This window comes from Pseudophryne corroboree, chromosome 2, assembly GCF_028390025.1.
Source record: "Pseudophryne corroboree isolate aPseCor3 chromosome 2, aPseCor3.hap2, whole genome shotgun sequence".
Lineage (NCBI taxonomy): Eukaryota > Metazoa > Chordata > Amphibia > Anura > Myobatrachidae > Pseudophryne > Pseudophryne corroboree.
The window spans coordinates 228,739,651-228,760,481 of record NC_086445.1 but is presented as its reverse complement, the minus strand read 5'-3'; the positions used below and the strand labels follow the sequence as shown (position 1 = coordinate 228,760,481).

The 20,831-nt window shown below is 44.8% G+C and overlaps 1 protein-coding gene across 4 annotated transcripts in view; it reads left to right on the top strand.

The window, feature by feature from the left end:
- Positions 1-20,024, top strand: part of LRP1 (LDL receptor related protein 1) — a 486,645-nt gene extending 466,621 nt beyond the window's left edge. For all 4 annotated transcript variants that reach the window (XM_063952427.1, XM_063952428.1, XM_063952429.1 and 1 more), the window contains 7 exons: positions 247-411; positions 2,193-2,361; positions 4,048-4,152; positions 4,840-4,904; positions 8,253-8,346; positions 16,077-16,221; positions 16,801-20,024. In XM_063952427.1, the coding sequence (XP_063808497.1) occupies positions 247-411; positions 2,193-2,361; positions 4,048-4,152; positions 4,840-4,904; positions 8,253-8,346; positions 16,077-16,221; positions 16,801-16,941 (884 nt within the window). In that variant the 3' untranslated portion in view covers positions 16,942-20,024. The remainder of the gene's footprint in view (positions 1-246; positions 412-2,192; positions 2,362-4,047; positions 4,153-4,839; positions 4,905-8,252; positions 8,347-16,076; positions 16,222-16,800) is intronic.
- Positions 20,025-20,831: the final 807 nt, after the last annotated feature.

Sequence of the window (20,831 nt, the reverse complement as noted above, 5' to 3'; positions counted from 1 at the left end):
CTTTCTCTTGGTCTCCACAAACATTCAGCTGCCCTTCTCCTTCTTTCTCCACGCTTATTTGTACTCTTAAATGCTAACATTTCTCAGATATGGGTTGTGTAAGCGTGACCAGCGGTCAGGTGACCACCATATTGTGACCAGTGGTCTCCTGACCGCCGTTCACATAACTGCAACCCCTCAGGTATACTCTGTACTTGGGTGTGCTGACCTAAAACCTTCTGAATTTTTTTTCTCCCTATCTCCTAGGCATACCAACATGCAGATGTGCCACTGGGTTTACTGGTCCTACATGTCTTCAGCAAGTGTGTACTCCGGACTACTGTGAAAACAATGCCACATGCTCTGTGAACATAGGAAATCAGCCAAACTGCCGCTGTCCCGCTGACTACATTGGAGACAAGTGTCAATACCGTAAGGCTTGATCCTCCATCTTTGTGGTGGCTAGCCTATATTAGCACTTTTGCACCATGCTAAATATGGTATATGTGCAATAGTGCAATTCATTCATTACATATGTAACATTAAAATGAAAGGATGGAAATTCTAACTAGTTGCAAGGGGTTAAAAATGTGCACGACTATTCATCTGCCAAATTAACCACTTTTTAAACCATCTCAGGTGAGGCAGTAATTGGAAATGGCAATCATATTCAGTTGGGGCAGTCTTTGCGCTAGCCAAGCGCATAGCCTGAATCTTCAGATATAGCAATGTGTTTTTGCCAGGGTTGGCTTACTTTGCCACTTTTTATAATGCTATAGAGCACCAACATGCTGTCTCCATTGTAAAAGCATGGTTACTGCTACCACCGTGCTTATTTATGTGCACCTGGAACTGCTAGCTCTTGGGTAATGTGTGTAGCTGATGCCACTGCATCATATAACTTATTACTCTGGCTGGATCCTCCCAGACACACACTTTGAATCAGGACTGCTGTGGGTAGTAAACGAAGCGCAGACTTGGAATGCAGGTCTTAAAACAGCTCAAGGGAATGGTGACCTATCTATGGGAATATAGAAGGCCTAGGCATCTCAAAGGAACAGGATACTTAATAGTAGTGATGTTTGCCCTGAAAAAGGTCTTTAAAGGGCTGTTACCCAGAACACCAATTCAAAGATGTTACAGTAAATCAGGAGTTTGGGATCTAGCACCTGCTGCAGCTCTCGGGATAAAGCGTCTCTTGGATTCATTTGAATTCAGGAGGCATCCTAAAGGGGGGTACACACAGAGCGATAATCTAGGCAATCTGACTAGATTGCTTAGATTTTCAGCAACATCGCTCCGTGTGTAGCCCCCTCAGCGATAGCGATGCGCGGCCCCGCACATCGCTATCGCTGCTGCTAGATTGGCCTGCATGCAGGCTAATCTAGCGGGTCGCTCACTTCACCCGCTGGGTGAAATGAGCGCCCCCCCGTCTCCCTCCGCACGCTCAGCACAGATCGCGCTGTGCTGAGCGCCGGGAGAGATGTGTGCTCTGAGCGGTTCGCTCAGCACACATCTCTCCCAAATCGGGCCGTGAGTACTGGCCTTTAGAAGCCTTTACCGATGCTGCTTTCAGCAGGCTGGATTTCCATTGCAGCAATAGCAATTTACTTACCATGGCAGTTTATCCATAAAACATTGCTAGGGCGGCGGAAAGATACCCGGCTGCCTTGCTGATACCGGCCAGGGGCCTAATTGTGAGATCTACACATGTTCAGAGCTCTGTCTGTGAGACCACAAGCAGTGCCACCTAAGCTGCAGGCTGATTGACAGGCTGCAGGCGTTTTGGGTCGAGAAAGGAGTGGTGATTCTAAAACATGTTAACATTCATCCTGAATTGGGGATAACGGAAAAAGGATTACAGTTGTACTAGTATGACCTTGATCTTTTTTTTTTTAGAAAGGCCAGTGACTGTAACCCATTAATGGATATGGTGGCGGTGGCACAATATCTCCGGTACATTTTTTTCGCTAGATGTAGGGTATTTTGATCTTTGAGAAATAGAGCTGTAACACTGACACATTCAGTGCAGAAACCTACAACTCAGGGCAGGACATGCAGTCTCATAATCGTATTATTTGCTATCATTTTATTAATGCTGACCGTTGCAATGCACTTATTTATTTGTAAGCAAGTCGTTTATCTAAGTGTAATTCTGTGTGTGACCAGGCTGTAAGTGCTCTAGAATCTAACATAAGAGTTCTCTTCTGAAGGAAAGTGTTCTGACTACTGTGAGAATGGAGGAGTCTGCCAGCTTAGTGCTAACGGGACTAAGAACTGCCGCTGTTCTCCGCTGTATGAAGGCAGCCGCTGTGAGAAACACTGGTGCACTCGATGCGTATATGGAAAATGCAACATAAACAGTGGGAAAGTTTCCTGCACGTAAGTCTCATTGCAAAATGGAGTCTATGGCTGATCCTCTGGAATAGAGGCAGATTGTTTTATATATTGAACATTTTAAATCTGTATTCTGGACCTGCTATGAAAGATGTTTATTTTTCCATTCCTTATTGGCTGTTGTATCAGATTTCATTCATGCTGACTTTTTCGGTGCTTCTGAAAATACATTTGTTTTATGGCATGCCCCATAGGGAAACTAAATAATATATTGAATGTGGAAGTATTGCTAACAATAAGAATTAATTTTGTCCATGCATGTCTAGCCTGTTACATAAACAGCAACTTAAAGTAACCAATTTCATTGGATAATAATGGTAAAATGTCCTTGTTCAGATTATTATATTTATTTTATTACTAGTTTTCAGCAAAACGTTCCCTCCCCACCAGCTACTGAAACTACAAATGTCTCTTTCCTGGAACTGTGACCATAGGACCCGATTCAGTAAGGATTGCATGTTCTGCTAAGTAGTAGAATTTGCAATCCTTTTGATTGCATGTTGGGGGTCGCCCATTGCAGGGCAAGGCCGCCCAGCATGCTAACCGCTCCCTCCGTCTCCTTGAGCAGTCACACTGCAATTTAAGAGTGATTGCTAAAAATAGGGTAGCCTCCTGCCCGTGCAGCCTGCCACCATTTTTGTGATCACGCCCCCCCCTCCCCCGTTCGGCTGCCGCTGCGCCCCCGCAATGTGCCGCCTCCGGGCCCTGCGCATGCACCCGCGGGGCGATCGTAAAAGTGCCGGTTGGATCGTTATTTGCGATCCAACCTAAATGAGCCCCATAAACAAGATATCAAGCCTGGGAAGTCTGTGTTTGCTGTGTTCTCTGGGCACATGGATGGATAAACCATATCTTTCCATTGTGTATCCAATCCACCCCATCCAGAAAACCTCAACAAGCCACACTTATTTTCATAATTATCTAGACGATGTGGTTTAGATTTATATGATCTAGGTTATAACAGCTCTCAGTGTATTAACAGGTGTTTGTATTTATTTATGTAACATTCAAATTGTATTAGTTGTGTGCAGAGAATGAGTACTGTGTATATGAGTGTGTATCAGTTGTGTGCAGAGAATGAGTACTGTGTATAGGAGTGTGTATCAGTTGTGTGCAGAGAATGAGTACTGTGTATAGGAGTGTGTATCAGTTGTGTGCAGAGAATGAGTACTGTGTATAGGAGTGTGTATCAGTTGTGTGCAGAGAATGAGTACTGTGTATAGGAGTGTGTATTAGTTGTGTGCAGAGAATGAGTACTGTGTATAGGAGTGTGTATCAGTTGTGTGCAGAGAATGAGTACTGTGTATAGAAGTGTGTATCAGTTGTGTGCAGAGAATGAGTACTGTGTATAGGAGTGTGTATCAGTTGCGTGCAGAGAATGAGTACTGTGTATAGGAGTGTGTATCAGTTGCGTGCAGAGAATAAGTACTGTGTATAGGAGTGTGTATCAGTTGCGTGCAGAGAATGAGTACTGTGTATAGGAGTGTGTATCAGTTGTGTGCAGAGAATGAGTACTGTGTATAGGAGTGTGTATCAGTTGTGTGCAGAGAATGAGTACTGTGTATAGGAGTGTGTATCAGTTGCGTGCAGAGAATGAGTACTGTGTATAGGAGTGTGTATTTGGCAGGTAAAATAGGTATGATAACCTCTCTCATTTGATTTCTTCTGAAGGTGCAATGATGGACGCATCGCCAAGTCTTGCATGACATGCAACAACTACTGTATGAATGGAGGGACATGTACTATCAACCAGCAAACGGAGATGCCAGAGTGCCAGTAAGAACTACCATGGCATGGGAAAATTAATGGGGGAGGGGACGATCAGGACTAATATAGCATTATAAAAATATCAGTGGTTGTCCGTGTGTTAATATTTCATGAAAGGTAAAATAACATTGGTTTTGGTACTGCAGTTTTAATTGTATAGCAAAAATAGATTTATTAATCCATTAATAAATGCACAGGAGTAAAACTCCCCCCTCCATCTACTACAGAATACTTTGCTATTAAGCTTCTTGCTTGGTTTGGTATAGGCGTATCCTGAGATGAATTAACTATTTGATGAGAAAATTGGGTTAAAACAGAAAGCAATATAGCAGACATTGCAATAGAGTTTCAAGAACAGAGCTCCTTGTTCTGGGTGATAGGGGTCACGGAGGGTCTGAAGTAAACAGCATCATTATTATGGTCCCAGTATGAGCTTTTAGAGGCCATTTTTGTGGATTACTCATATGGACTCAAAATGCCTCACCTCTTTGCACCAAAAGAAACTCGTATTAGTGGGACATGGACATTTCACATCTAGCCGAATATCCAACTACCTTTACCTATACAAAAATTCTCTTTTATCATTGAGTTGTGTCAGTGTTTTAAACTACAGATAGAACGTATGTGTATTCTATTGTTCATACAGCAAAACAAACTGCTGTACATCCTCTAACTGACTTCTGTCCCCTTTACTAGGTGCACATCGGAGATGACTGGCCCTACATGTGAAGTGTTCCTAGGAAAAGCAGAGTCGACTTCTAGTAAGAAAAAAATAACATTTATATATATATATATATATATATGTGTATGTGTGTGTGTGTGTGTGTGTGTGTGTGTGTGTGTGTGTGTGTATGTGTATGTATGTATGTATGTATGTATATATACTGTAGGTATATGTTTCATGTCAGCAGTTGTATTGCATTCAATGTCAGTAATTGTGTTGCATTACTTTTCTGATAGGCTAAAGTTTGAAAGACAGGGTACTATTTAAAAAAGAGGCACATTAGTTATAGGACACCATTTATGGTCTGGCTCCTTCAGCAATCCCTGCACATGGCAACACCAAATCCAAAAGGGAAATAATTGAATATAAAAAGCCATGCCATTTATGGTCCACGCAGGTTATTTGTATGGGCCAGCAGTAGATACAGGAAGCTTATTTACTTCCTTATACAGGACAGTCCACACAGATTCGATTGGGTTTTATTTTCACAGCTTCAGAGGATTAGGGCACTAAGGGCTGTGTCCATGGGGTGTTAGAGTAAAAAGGCATTCTAGTTTTATTTTAAGACATTTGCCATGCCCTATCTCAGGCCTTTGGGTGACAGCCACCTCCTTGAAAGAAGTGAGGCTCATCAAATGGAAGTTGCCTTGTAATGCTCTGCCTAGCTGTTACGATGCAGCCCTAGACATGTCCCTAATTAGCCTGACTGGGTGCTACAGTAGTTTGAAGAACAACTGCAATTTTTAAAGAGTACAAGTTTAGCTGATGTAATAGTGAAGATGGTCCATCCTGTGTTGATTCTTCAGTCAGACTTTTACCTGAGCCCTCTGCCCCCAGCCTCATCATCTAAGCTGCATCCACTACCTCTAATGGCGTTAGTGATTAAAGCATGTGCAAGCCAGCCATATGTTATTCTTCTGTGTTGTTTGGTTCCTATATAGGACTAGTCTTTTATTTATTGGTCGGTTGTGTTCGTTGCCCCAAGATACACGTCCAAAAGTTTAGGCTCCTCTGCCTCTATTCCATGGAATCTTACCAGCAACTTAAGTTTGTTTCAAAAACTTCCAAGATTCCATTTTGTGAACGTACCATAATAAGTTTCCTGTTATTTATGGGCATCCTTGCAGCTGGGATAACTGCTTGATGCCTGAACTGGGCTGAGGCCACTTCCAGTTAGCTCTTCCAGTTGCATCTCTTCCAGCTATCAACACGCTTCCATCATGGAAGCCCATTATGGGGGCCTACTCACTCCTGCTGCAAGTAGTCCTGGGACTTTTTTGCCAGCAGCGGCATTGGACATCCAGCAACATACCACACAGAAGGTGCAGCATTAATGTAATGGGCCCTACACATTGGCCGAGGTTTATGAAGCCAGCGGTGAGGTGATCAGTAATGGAGGCTTTGAAGAAAGGTAGTACTATTTTGGGTGTTCTTTCTTTAGCTGAGCACACCTGTAAAGCATCTGGGTATTCAGGTGATGCTGATCTTGATGCTGTCCTCAGGTGGCTTAGAATCAACATCGCTAGTCATGCTGGCTTAAGAGCCTGAAACATGGACACTGAGACATTGAAGATGCCACAGTCTCTTCTCGTGGTGTCTTTTTTTGGATAATCTGGCTAAAGGGGAAAAGCATTTCTTTTCTACTAGTTAGGCTCCCAGATTTAAGAGCTTTAACTCCCTGTCTTGTCCATGCACAGAAGCTGAGGAGTGCCGTGGAGGGAGTCCATACATTTTTATTTATTTGGGATTAGTGGTTCGATTCCAGATCTATAAAACACCCAGATTCCTGGATGAAAGAAATCACAAATTGCAACACATGAAAGATTTCCTGAAGACTACCATATATGTTCTTTATGACCAGTGGTTCTTAGAGTGTGTGTCGTGACTTAATGACTGCAGTAGTTTGTCACATGAAGATGGGCCAGCCAAAGACAGCCAGGTCCTGCACAAGTATGTCTTCAAAATGCAGCCAATCAACAGAACAAGGGGTGGAGACATTGGCATTTCTATCATGGGTGCAATGTGTGCGGTGCATTCGGGCCCCTGGGTCCAGAGGGGGCCCACGTCGCACACATTGCACCCATGTTGTTTTAACACCTTTTCAGAGTCCCACGACAGCCACTGCAGCTACAGCAGCCGCAGAAAAAAAATCTTATACAGTACTAAATCTGTCCCTGGATCGTGGTAGACGCCATGTTTCCGGAGACCTACGCATGCGCAGTAGACTCCGGCACAATGCCTGAGCCTACAGCGATGTGGAGAGGAGGGGGCCAACCTGGGTGTGGAGGCTGATTTCCCCCCCCCCCCCCCCCACTCGATGCACTGTATACAGGGCACATCTGAGGTTGAGAGTGACTACCTCTACAGGCTTTATTGTTGTTGCTGTGAAGTGATGGTCCTTAGAACTAAAGGTTCTTTTCTGACTATGTGGTTCAGACCATGCTTTAAGTTTGGAAGACTATTTAAGCAAAGAATTATCACAGACTTTGGAAGATCTACAGTATGTGTCCTAGTGTGAATCTAATGGGTTTTCTATCTCTTGACAAATGATTAATTAACTGCTATATTTGTTAGAGGGTCTGAAAGAGATATAAACTATATTCTTAATTGTTCGTGCAACTGCCCTCTCATTTTTCTTTCATGCACAACAGTCTCTCTTATCTGATGTGTAAACCTCCTTTCAGGCAGTGATTTATGTGCAGCCTCAGTACATAACCCCAATCCAACCTGGTGCTGACAGTACCCTCCTTTCTCCACAGCTAGGGCTCGGGCCCTGTCTTGTAGGTCTCCATTTCTCATCTTCTATGAGGAAAGGACTGTGCTTAAGACTTTACCTTTCTCTCAGTCCAAGATGGCTTCAAGTTTCATATTATTCAGGACATTGAGAATCCTGCCTTTAGACTATGAAAAGGGCTCTGTGCGCTGTGGATGTTGTATAGTCCTTAAGAACTTATGTCCTTGTGACCCAGGAATTGTGCAGAACCGGTTACCCTTGATTATGTCCACAGGAGTGGCTGGCTATAAATAGAGCAATTTAGTACGCCCAGTCCTTGGCTGATAGGACATCCAGGTTATGTTGGGGAGAACCCGGCTCAGAAGAATCATAAAGCTGATCTTATGTACTATTAGTATGTATTTTCTTTTTTAGTTATTACCCTCTCTCCCAGTAATCATATTTTGGTGGGGGGTCCCAAACAAAGGTTATTATTGGGATCGGGGGAATTTATCAGAAGTGGAAAACATTTTAAAGTTGTAAACTATCCTGAATGATGACACTAATCTACGTGAAGTTCCTGCTCAACATTTGCACTCTGTGTTTATCGGTTCTGTATTAGCACAATATTCCTTTTGGTAACCTGACATTTTATCTGTAATCTTTCTGCAGAGACTGCCTCCATTGTAATTCCCATTTTGTTAATAATCGTGCTTGTTCTCCTTGGAATTGGAATATTCTTCTGGTATAGACATCGAATGAGCGGGTAAGAGAATCTAAAGTCTATATTTCCTAAATGCTACAGAGACACCTCTTTAATCATATTCCTACTGTAATAAGTGCTTATGATACAGAGCCGGCCCTAACCAATATGATGCCCTAGGCAAGATTTTGGCTGGTGCCCCCTAGCACCACCGCTGGTTCCGCCTCTGACCTTGCACCTCTTTCCCAGCACCATCACCGCTCACCCATAGCAGTCCTTATTTTGGTGTTTGTACCCCCTATATTTTAAATAGGAACAGTTTGCACATTTGGCACACAGCCCAAAAAGGGATGTGTTTTTACTGGCAAGGGGCATGGCCACGCAATAGTAACCCCAATTCCAATTACGCCACACAGTAGTGCAACTTTATTTACATTTGATCATGCAACAGTGTCCATAATTCAAATTACATCCCACAGTAGTATTACTTTACCTTATAAATGTTACTCCTCACAGTAGAGCCCCTTATTCACATGACATCACACTGAATTGCTCCTTATTCACATTACACCACACCCTATTGCTCTTTATTCACATTAGACGACACAGTAGTGCCCTTTCTATACGCAAAGACACATAGTAGAGCACCTTATACACATAATGCCACACATTAGTAATGCATTTATATACAATTACACAGTAATGCCCCTTACACATATGAGACACATTATTAATGTCCTTATAAACATAATGCACCTTACGCATTATGACAACCTTTATTAATGTCCTTTTACACATAATGTCCCTTACACATATGCCGCACATTATTAGTGCCCCTATACACATAATGACACACATAGTGCCCCTTACACATATGTTGCACATTAGTAATGCATTTTTACATGACACACATAATGCTCCTTACACATATTCCGAACACTACTGCACAACCAACCCACTCACATGCACACAGCACTCACACTTCCACTAACACTGTGACCTCTGCCTCTGCTTGGATACATTAGTGTCCGCATAAATGTTGCCTCAATGCTAATGTCGGGCACCTTTTTTTTTTTTTTTTTAAATAGAGTAATTTTTATTCAACAGCATGTTAAAGATACAGACATTTCAGTATACATTGGGAAGCACAGTTGGAATATCACAATATTCTGAGTCATTCTTTTTTATTTTAAATGGTATACATATATGAATGACATTCCCCGCGTTACTATTCCCGTGCGGTCTTCCCGCATTATGCATATTATATGAAGTCTGTAAGCAGGTCATGATTCACATACTTAACATTTTAAATATTTTCTCCCCGCATCTTTAGTGTAATTACCCCGTCTAGTGGGCCATATATAGCCCACAACCCCACTATCCCCGAACTAAACCCTCTGAAACAAACTCAAGCCTAGTCAAGTTAAGGTGTGTATGGTGTGGTGTGGTAGCTAGATAGTCAACCAGCTGCATTAAAGGGGAGATAAAAGGCTCGGCCCAACGCCCCGGGGCCCAAATAGCGCCTCCGCAGCGAGAGCCAGTGCCCTCTAAGTTTGAAGGGCAAGGGAGGAGTATGTGGAAGCGATCCAGGGAGACCATATCTTCTCGTATCTGTTATGGGCATTATATTTCATATATACATATCGTTCTTTTAGTAGGGTATCGTTTACCAAACTTTTGAAAGCAGTTATCGAGGGAGGACGCGGGGCCATCCATGTCCGCGCGATACACACTTTTGCAAGCGCGCACACACTGCGGGCATACATGCTTTCCCATCGGGACCCAGAGTCAGAGTCGCCCACCCCCAAAATACAAAATCTCGGAGTCGGCAATCCTCTCGGCATTCCCGTATGTTCCAGAATCGACCCGACCCCAGCCCAGAACACTTGCAGCAACGGGCATTCCCATATGAGGTGCCAGAATGTGCCTCCGGCAGCCCCGCACTTGGGACAAACATCAGCACAATCAGACCTAAATCTGGCCAGCCTGCTCGGTGTCATGTATGATCTATGCAGAATGAAAAGCTGTATCTGCTGAAACCGCAGCGATTTGGTGACCTGGCTTGGATTGCCCAGAGCGCCCTCCCAGTCTTCCCCGTCTATGGGACCCAAGTCACACTCCCAGTTCTCCCGAAGATTCGAGAGCGGGTCTGCATGCATTGTTTGAAGAAGGTACGAGTAGGTGAAGAAGATCACCTTGACTCGACCCAGTGAATGTAGAAATGTTTTTATGGGAATGGGGAGGAGCGCCGGGGGGGAATCTCCGAATTGCGCCTGCAAGGCATGCCGGAGCTGTAAAAATCTGTAAAAGTGAGAGTTCGGGAGTCCAAACTCCTCCTTTAATTGCTGAAATGATTTCAATGAACCGTCACCGTATAACTGGGACAGCGAGTCTATCGAATAAGGAGCCCATACCTCCTCGCCCTCTAGAGACCTCAGTTCATTAAGCAATGTGGAGTGCCATAGGGGAGTATCTGGGTCCATACCCTCATACCCGAGCAGGCCCTTCAATGCCAACCATATCTTCATTGCCTGAAAGACAATAGGAGGTGAGAATCTAGAAGGGTTTCCCCCCACCAGGACCTGTGCCGGAGAAAGATCCGGGTAATAGCACCGAAGGAATGCCCGACCCAGCTCCGCCCCCTCCCTTCCTTGAAGCCACATACCGATATGTGATAGCTGGGCAGCATAGTAATACAGTTGGAAGTGGGGCAAGGCCAGGTCGCCATCCCTTTTTTGTCTAGTGAGGGTGGTTAATTTTATTCTAGATCTTTTATTGACCCATATCAAGGACGTCAGGACGCTATTTAATTTCCTGAAGAAGGCTGGAAAGATGTATACAGGGGACTGCAATAGAACATATAATAGTTTAGGCAAAACTACCATTTTAATGAGGCCGATCCTGCCCGTCATTGTCAGTGGTAGCTTACACCAAGCTCTCGATTTGCGCACTACTGTCTGTACAAGAGGGTCAAGGTTTAAGGGCACAAAGTCTGATGGGTCGTTGGTAATTAGAATCCCGAGGTACTTAAACTGGACTGTCCAACACAGCGGCAGGGATATTTTCGGAACCTGGGGGAGGGAGCCTATAATGGGCATAATAAATGATTTGGACCAGTTTATGCGGAGACCCGAATACCCACCGAAGGTCTCGATAACCCGCAGCACAGTGGGCATCTCCACCGCGTAGTCTCGAAGGAATAACAGCAAGTCATCCGCATAAAGGGCTATTTTATCGGTGCAGGAACCCGTACATATTCCCCCAATGTCCGGGTGCGATCTGATCAAGCAGGCGAGGGGCTCCATGGCTATGGCAAACAGGGCAGGAGAGAGGGGGCATCCCTGTCTGGTGCCCCGTGTCAAAGGGAAGGAGGAGGAAATATAGCCGTTCACCAGGACCCTGGCACGTGGATTCTGGTATAGCAGTTTGATCCACTGAATAAAGTTTGGGCCAAAGCCCATGTTCCTCATGACTCCCCATAGGTATGGCCACTCAACACTGTCGAATGCCTTGGCTGCATCCAATGAGACCACAGCCGCGTCCGAGGGGAAGTCGCGAGGAGCCTGCAAAATGGTGTTAATGGATGTGGATTTCCCAGGCATGAAGCCGGTTTGATCCGGATGAATTATAGATTTAATTACTAGGTTGAGCCGGATAGCAAGAATTTTCGCCAGGATTTTGGCGTCAGTAGGGATAAGGGAGATCGGCCTGTAGGACTCCAACAACTTGGAATCCTTACCAGGCTTTGGAAGCATTATGAGAATCGCCTCGGACATTGAGGGAGGAAGGCTGTTAGCGGCAAACATTTCAACGTACGTGTCAAGCAGCTGAGGACCAAAGAAGTCGATGTATTGTTTATATAGTTCCGTGGGAATACCGTCACTACCCGGGGATTTACCACTTGGAGACACCTCCACCGCCGACGTCACCTCCTCCAAGGTCAGAGGCGCGTCCAAGGCGTCCCTAGCCTCAGGGGAGAGTTTAGAAAGGGGAATATTTGTCAGGTACAGGTCTAATTCCTCTGTGGAACATGTCAGTCGGCTATCGTATACCTCCCTGAAGTAGCCAAGGAACATCTGTGCGATGTCAGGGGTGGTATCTACCATGGAGCCGTCGGAGTCAAGCAGCTGCGCTATCGTAGTCCCAGGTCGATCGTAATGCACTAAGTGGGCCAGCAAGCTACCTGGTCTGTCCGCCTGCATATAGATGTTAGTGGCCCTAAACAAAAGGGAACGTGCATTTTTGTCTGAAAGGTGAGCCAGCCAGGCCTCCTGAGCCACCAGCCAGCGGGCCTTCAGCGCGGGGGTACCCTCAGTCAGGTATCGCGTCTCCAGATCCCTACACTCAGTCTCAAGCTGTCTTTCCATCGCCCTGCTAGCCACCTTGCAGGCAGCAATTTTGCCAATCAATGTACCTCGCAAATACGCTTTGAATGCATCCCAAACAACCGGGGCCGGGGCCGATCCCACATTATCCGCAAAAAATCCCTCCCATTTGGACGCTAAATCCGGGCAGTCACCCAGCTGGGCCAGCCAAGATGGGTGCAGTCGCCAATATGACTGTCCCCTCTGACAGTCCCCGTCTATTGAGAGCACCAGGGGCGAATGATCGGACACCCCCCGTGCTTCGTAACGGACATCCGTCACACCAGGCAGAAGCCCAGGTGAGACCAGGGCCAGGTCGATTCTGGAAAAAGAGCCATGTGTACCCGAATAACAGGAGTATTGCCGAAGAGTAGGATTCCGAATCCTCCAGACGTCTACCCACTGCATGCTATCTAGAAAATCTGCAAATTTAGATCCAGATGAGGTTAAGCCGCCCCCCGTCCCTTGATCACGAGGAGCTCTCCATCTGTCCAAAGAGGCATCCAACACAGCGTTGAAGTCCCCCAGGCAGATGACAGGGGTATGGGGGGAGGAGGCAACAAATGAGGCGGCCTTTTGCAGGACAACATATGAAAAAGGGGGGGGAACATACACAGACAGTAGGAAAAAATTACGTGAGAACAGTTTACATTCTATGAACACGTATCTACCATGCGGATCTGTATTTACTCTGATCATCTCAAACTGTACGGTCCTCCTTATCATTACCGACACCCCTCGGGAATAAGAGGAGTGCGAGGAATGATACGCCCACCCCACCCAAGGCCTGCAGAGCGACAACAGCCTATTTCCCTCCAAATGGGTTTCGCTTAGACAAATGATATCCGGGCCATATTTCTTGATCATTTTAAATACTAAGGATCGCTTTACTTTGCTGTTGATGCCCCGGACATTCCACGCCAAGATTTTTAAGGGAGGCATGTCGGCCAAGTCATCAACAGGGGCACAACACTTCTAACAACCACCCGGCGCTCCGCTCACGTAATCATGTCGTCCGCAGGCCCCGGACCCCGAGCCGAACCCCTGAAAACAGTGCGACCCCACCACACCCTCTGAATAACAAGTATATAGGCTTCGTAAGTTCAAAACATAAAACAGAAAAATAACTGCTGAGGGGCCAACAGCGGCCCCCAAGCATCCCCCCACCCCGTATACCTCCCCGAACTGTGGCATACCCATATCCCTAACCGAACTCTAGCCCTGGAGATCCCAAAGCCTACGGCAACACTGTACTAGGCGTACAGATCAAAACAACCCAAATATCTAAACCTTTATGCGTTTATACGTGTATAACACTTCTCAGCAAAGTCCAGAACCACTAAACGAGAGGAAGCTCCCCGGACTTATACTTGCGGAATGTAGGCCCATAGAGGAGGGCGACCCGATGTCAGTCTGGAGCCAGCTGGCGGGCCCCTGGAGCATATCTGTCCAACCAGGAAGCCGCTTCCCTGGGCGAGTTGAAGAATTTGGTCTCCCCGTCTGCCACCACACGCAACCTGGAGGGAAACAGCATCGAGTAGGGTAGGTTCAGGTCACGAAGGCGTCGCTTTATGGGAAGAAACTGGGCTCGGTCTTTTTGAACGTCTGCTGCAAAGTCCGGAAATGCCGACACCCGGATTCCATTCCGGATCAGGGGGCCCTTCACGCGTCCCAGGCGCAGGACTGAGTCCCGGTCCTTGTAGTGCAGGAATTTTGCTATAAAAGTTCGTGGTGGGGCGCCTGGGGGTAAAGGCCGGAAGGGCACGCGGTGAGCCCGCTCCACTGCAAACTGAGAGGTAAAGGATTCAGCACCGTATGCCTCTTTTAGCCAGGATTCCAAGAAATCTTCGGGATGTGCCCCCTCTTCCTTTTCGGGGAGGCCTACGAATCTCACATTATTTCTGCGGAGTCTGCCCTCCATGTACAGGAGTTTGGTTTGCAACGTTGTGACTTGTTGTGTGACTGCAGACACCGATCGTTGTAGAGGACCGCTGAGGTCTTCCAGGTTGGAGACCCTAGTATCAGTTTCGCCCACCCTCTCCCGTACTCGCTGGACGTCCTGTCGCAGCAGTGATAGATCACATGCACCTTCTCCATCTTGTCCGACAGACGTTGTTCACTGGCCGCTATGGCCTCCAGGACCTGCTGGATGGAAGGAGCAGGTGGCTGTGCGTTCGCCCCCGAGTCGGACCCAGCCGATGGGTCCATTCTGGCAGGGGGGGAGAGCTTAGGAGATGACTGCGTCGACTGGGATGCAGGTTGTCGAGCAAACTTCTCCAGTTTAGCCGCGGCCGCACTCTGGCCGCCCCTCACCATTGTGTTAAGGCCCAGCAATACTGAGAGTCCCAATATTGAGTGTCAAAAAGTATAACAGTGGGCGGTAAACGCAGTATCAGCAGCACGCCAGGCACTGGGATAGCCGGCTGTTATAGTGAAGGGAGAAGGGGGACCAGGGGAGTCCAATGGTATAAATAAATATGTCCAGTGTGTGATACTCCAACAATATAAGCAATTGGCAGGGCTGCTGGGACAAGATCCAATCCTCCAGCCCAGTACAGTCTTCATCCACACTGCACCTTGCTGTGAGTAGTAATACAGGGAGCTGCAGGTAAAATGGCCGCCCAGCACACAGATTTCTCCCTCTTCCCTCCCTGCACCAGCCTTCAGGGGAGCAGGATAATGTATATGTGGATCCCTGGGGGTGCAGGAGTGGGGTGCCGCTCTTCTCCAGTGCCGCTGGCCGCCGTGACCGCCTCGGGCGCTCGATCGTGTGCGCGCGCGCACGCGCCCGGCGGAGCTCCAAAATCGAGGCCGGGGACTGAACTGCGGCCTAGGCCCGGAGTCCGGGCGGCCGCCGACGCGAGCCGGGAGCGCTCGCACGGATCTTCAACGGTGCCCGCCGCCTCCCCAGTACCTCCAGGCAGGAGATGAGTCCAGAGGAGACCACAATCAGAGCCCCAGGATTGATGCAGGATTAATTATCCAGGGAGCTCCTCGGTCTCGCTGCCTAGTCCTTTGCCGCCGTGGCCACGCCCCTGGGCACCTTTTTTTTTATGAAAATGGATCTTATTTGCATTACTATGTGGCTAGGATGCAGAAGCCGCTTCTGCTGATTAAAATGATATGCAGCATGCCTATATACTGTGTGAGACTGTGGCTGTATCTGCATATGAAATGTTACACACGTAATATAGGCATGCCGCATATCATTTTAATCAGCAGAAGCTCCTGATGCCCCTAGGCATATCAAATGCCCTAGACAATTGCCTAGTTTGCCTATGCCTATGGCCGGCTCTGTTATGATAAAAGAAAATTATTTACACTGTGTTATTTATTAATATTTATTTTAGTCCCTGATACTACTGTACAAATGCAGGTATAACTAGATTCACACTGCAAATTAGTCTTACATGTTTTTGGCCTTTACAGGGCTAAAGGTTTCCAGCATCAGCGAATGACCAATGGAGCCATTAATGTAGAAATTGGCAATCCAACCTACAAAATGTATGAAGGGGAGCCAGACGACGATGTAGGAGAACTGCTTGATGCAGACTTCACTTTAGATCCAGATAAGGTAACGGTAAAATATATTCCATATGCTTGCTTCTGTAGCTCATTAATTTGCAGTTCTCTTCTGCTGATTCAACAAAAAAAAGTGAAACGGCATGGGCGAAAATGGATTCAAAAATAGGCAGAACCCCCCGCAATTGAATACCCTGTGTCGAATTAGTCGAAAAAAACAGCACTTAATTGAATACCCCCCTATGTGTCTTTATACTGTCGTCCGTAAGTGTATGCTGTTTTTGTGCTCCAATAAAGAAATAAAAAACTATGGCACACTTCATTGCTTTGTACCAGGGTGAGTATGGTTGTGTCATCTCCTACATTGGCCAGGTACTTTGTAGCCCCAGCGCCCCCTTCCCTCACAGCACCCTTGCAGGTAATGATGTATACTGTATATTCAAGGACTTTGTTTTGGGATGTTTTTTACTTACCTAATTTGATATTGGTTTATAGCTAATAAAACTTTTTTTTATTTGATTTCCATTTTAAATGAGCTGTATAATAATCAGTGATGTAATTCAATGTACATTTAACACAACATTTTTGTATTCTCACAATCCTCATGTCTTTGTTGTATTCCCTATCACAGCCTACAAACTTCACCAACCCAGTCTATGCCACTCTGTATATGGGAGCTCACAACAGCCGGAATTCTCTAGCGAGCACAGACGAGAAGCGGGAGCTGCTGTCCCGTGGAGGAGAGGATGACTTCTCAGACCCTTTGGCATAGGGCAGAAATTTTAGTAAAAAGAGAAAAAAAATAGTTTAAAAACTTTTATGGCGAAAAAAAACACACACACAATCTAACGGTGTATAAAGTGTATAAATGAAGGACTACTTTTATATTGATCTCAGTATTATAAATATATTTTTTTTCTTTGCCATTATTTTCTGGAACCTGTCAGCTCCTTGACCGTATGTGCTCGGGACCTGCCTGTAATTAGACTCTGCAATAAACACAAAGTGGCATGCAGATCTTGTCCTGAAGATAAGAGCGCTGGAAAGAGAGAAGAAGACTAGGATAGTAAAGAAAGGCAGCTCATTTTACAAGAAGAGGAATCACAGAAACCAAGAAGGGGTGTTTTTATCATTTCAAGGGCTGGCCTTTTGAGCAAGACTGTTACACTATTTTATCCACTTCAAAAGTTGCCAGAATGGTACAAAGTAACAGTGTAGAACACATCAGAAGAGCTCTTTTGAGTACATTTCCGCCTTCCTTTTCTTTAGTTGTTTTATATTGCTTCATGTTTTAGCTACAGCATACAGTAAATAATAGTTTTTAAATTTTTATTTTTTTAACAACGTAATGAAGAGAGAGTGGTGTCATTTTTTTTTTCTTCAGACCGAGCCTTTAGCAAGCCAAGTGAGCAAATTTTACTTTGACAAGAATAATGGTTTGGTCACTTTCAGCAACCCGCTACTGCCACAGCAGCTGAATGAACAGGAAGCCGCTCATTGCAGGACCTTAGAATGGAATGCTTTGCTCCTGATGTTAAAACATGAAAGTCCGCACACAGGTGACTGGGTCCACCTTCCACGGCAAACAAGGAACTGCTTGTACAAATGTTATTGTGCCTGGTTACTGGAAAGCCAAAAGAACAATCCCTTTTTCTAACCAGAGAAAGGACCACCCCTTCCCCCACAACCCCCACTCACCCAATGAATGTGTTGCAACAAACAGCTCTGCTTTGCTACCAGTACCGTCAAGATCATACAGTTCAAGGGCTTTTTGTTCTGTTAATCGCTTCAGTTTTGCTGCCGCAGTCGTCTTTGGTACTATGATTCTAGAAGAACAAAAAATGTTTTATTTTCCTTAGATTCCAAGATGAGGAGGTGCTTGATGCTTGGGAGATAAAATAATAATCTCTTGTGATTAAGCCTCTTCTCATTATGTATTGGAAAGGTGAAATGTCTATTTTAAGAACAATATTGGTTTTTTTTTTCATTGTCCCAATCCCGAAATGTTAATTGCAGGGTTTTTTTTCACATTAACTTGTGTGTCTCTTCACACTATAATCCCCACTAGTGTTTTATTGTTACTTTAATGAAACATGAGAATTTTATTTCAAACTCACAAGCCTTTCTCATAGAACACTTGGTGAGCAGAGTCAGCAATCCTTAACACAGGCTCTCTAACATTTTATTTTATATTTTCTAAGGAATACATTTGTTTGTAGCACTGCACCTTTTGAAGAGTACTTGTCACATACACACAGTGTTGACAGATAATTTGTGGGTTGAAACAATATTTGGGCTATCACGAGAAAATGGTGATTTTATTGAGGCACGGGGTGATTCAATTGTCGTCTTTTAAATATTGGTTCAGTCCCCAGAATGGCTGCCTCCAGAAGAATATGGGTACACTTTAAGCATCTGTATGGTTGTGAGGTGTTTGATCACTGTCCCTTTTACTGCTTGGTGGCCTTGCAGCCCAATGTTGTATTAACAATGTTGGGGTTTAATTGTGTTTTTATGTAGTCACGAGTCATCATCTTGTCTACTCATTCAGAAAATATGTTGTCCTTTTATACAGTTAAGCAGCATACTTCATAAAAATATGTTTTTTCTAGACATTGGAAGGGCCTGGGAAGTAACAATGGTCATGTTAGAACTGTAAATGTGACAGTCACGTAACACACAAACAGTCTTGGAAGAACTGTCGCTCTTCAAGTACGTTCTACGATTATTGACAGTCATCTCTATAGTATGATGATCAAGTGGGTTATTTTGCACATGAGCAGAGCGGCACATTAATAAACAGAGGAAATCTGCTATGGACATTCGATATTGAAGTCTAAACTCTTTGTAACAGACTACTTTGACATTACACTTGGTTTTTAAGCTCACGCTCTATTACCACAGGAAAGAAGAATTTGAGTGGTTTGGGGCGTCCTCTATCTACTAGGTTTCCATCTGCATGAGACATGGGAGAGTTGACTGCAATAAAAGCAACTATTTATAAAATACTAAATGCCATTCTATATAGAAGAGGTGAATAAATCATGCAATAATTCAATATCTATCGAGTAAAAAAGCACACTGAATAAAATGCTTTAAGTGCACAATATAAATATTTGCATTAATAAATTGGGGTCACTTTTAAGTTTCTAAATAATTTTACAAGGACAGAGAGAAGTCAATGAAAGTAATGTTTGCACCTTTCTGCCCATAGTGATCACTAACATGGTGGTGGTTTTGAGTAATCTATTCATAGATCATGAGCGAACCAGCCACAGGATCATGGGTAACGCCAGACACTTGTCTTTGTTTTTTAGTTTTGTTCAAAGTATTGTTGCACTATATAGCCTTACTATGTAATCGTTACTGTTCTCCCATTGTCATCACACTTTGTTTCCTCATCCTTGTTGAGTGGAAATGACAGATTAATTTTATCACAACAATTTAATCTTTCAAGAGCTAAAAGACATTAAAGGAGATATTAAGATAAGTCATCGCACCTCTCCAAATCTGACTCAGCCTAAGGGCTTTGTTAGATGTACCTTTTCTGACAGTTTTTTTTTTCTTTTCTTTTTTTTACTTTTTATTCCTTGGTTTGAAATGTAAAACCATGACCAGAAAATCATTCCGCTCTCTCATTTCCTCTATATCCGATGTGCTTAATGGTTTATAATGTTCACATGCAGTATTTTTGTTTATATGTTGGTTCTGGAAAGCACTCATTTCAAAAATGTTTATCGGGCTGAATTGAGGGGAGGCAGGGTTACAAAAAGAGTTTTAATAATTTTTGCTGGATTACTTTACAACTTAAATAACACAGAATATTGTTATAAATAAAATGGAAAATTATACTGAGTTGATTTGTCTCTTTTTTATTACTGTGTGTGAGAGAGTTTTTGGTAAATGAGTGTAGAAATCTTAATTTAAAATGTAATGGATTACATGAAGTCGAGTCGTTCATGGAGCAGTGAAAAGAGTGGAGAAGCGAGCCAGTGGAGAAGTTGCCCACGGCAACCAGTGAGCTTTGAAGTAACATTTATCAATTGCATTCTATAAAATGATAGATTGCAGCTGATTGGTTGCCATGGGCAACTTCTCCACTGGCTCACTTCTCCACCCTATTCACTACTTTATTAATAGACCCCTAATACCACTTTCAGATCGCAAGTGCCGGATCGCACCCGGGAATTGGAAACGGGTCCTTCCCGCGTGCGACACGGCATTGGACCCTTTCTGCTGGCTTCCCGACCCAACAATATTCCGGGTCGGGTTGCCATCGGGTGTGGAGGCAGTACTGGGAGATGAAATCATCTCCGCACCGCCTCTCCCTATGCTATGAACAGGTCCCGAGTCGCATCGACCCGGGTAACCCATTCACACTGCACCTGACCCGGGTCAGGCAACCTGGCATTTCTGGAGTGACCCTTTCACACCGCACAGTGGGCCTAATTCTGAGTTGAACGCAGCAGCAAATTTGTTAGCAGTTGGGCAAAACCATGTGCACTGCAGGGGGAATGGGTATAACATGTGCAGAGAGAGTTAGATTTGGGCGGGGTGTGTTCAAACTGAAATCTAAATTGCAGTGTAAAAATAAAGCAGCCAGTATTTACCCTGCACAAAAACAATATAACCCACCCAAATCTAACTCTCTCTGCAAATGTT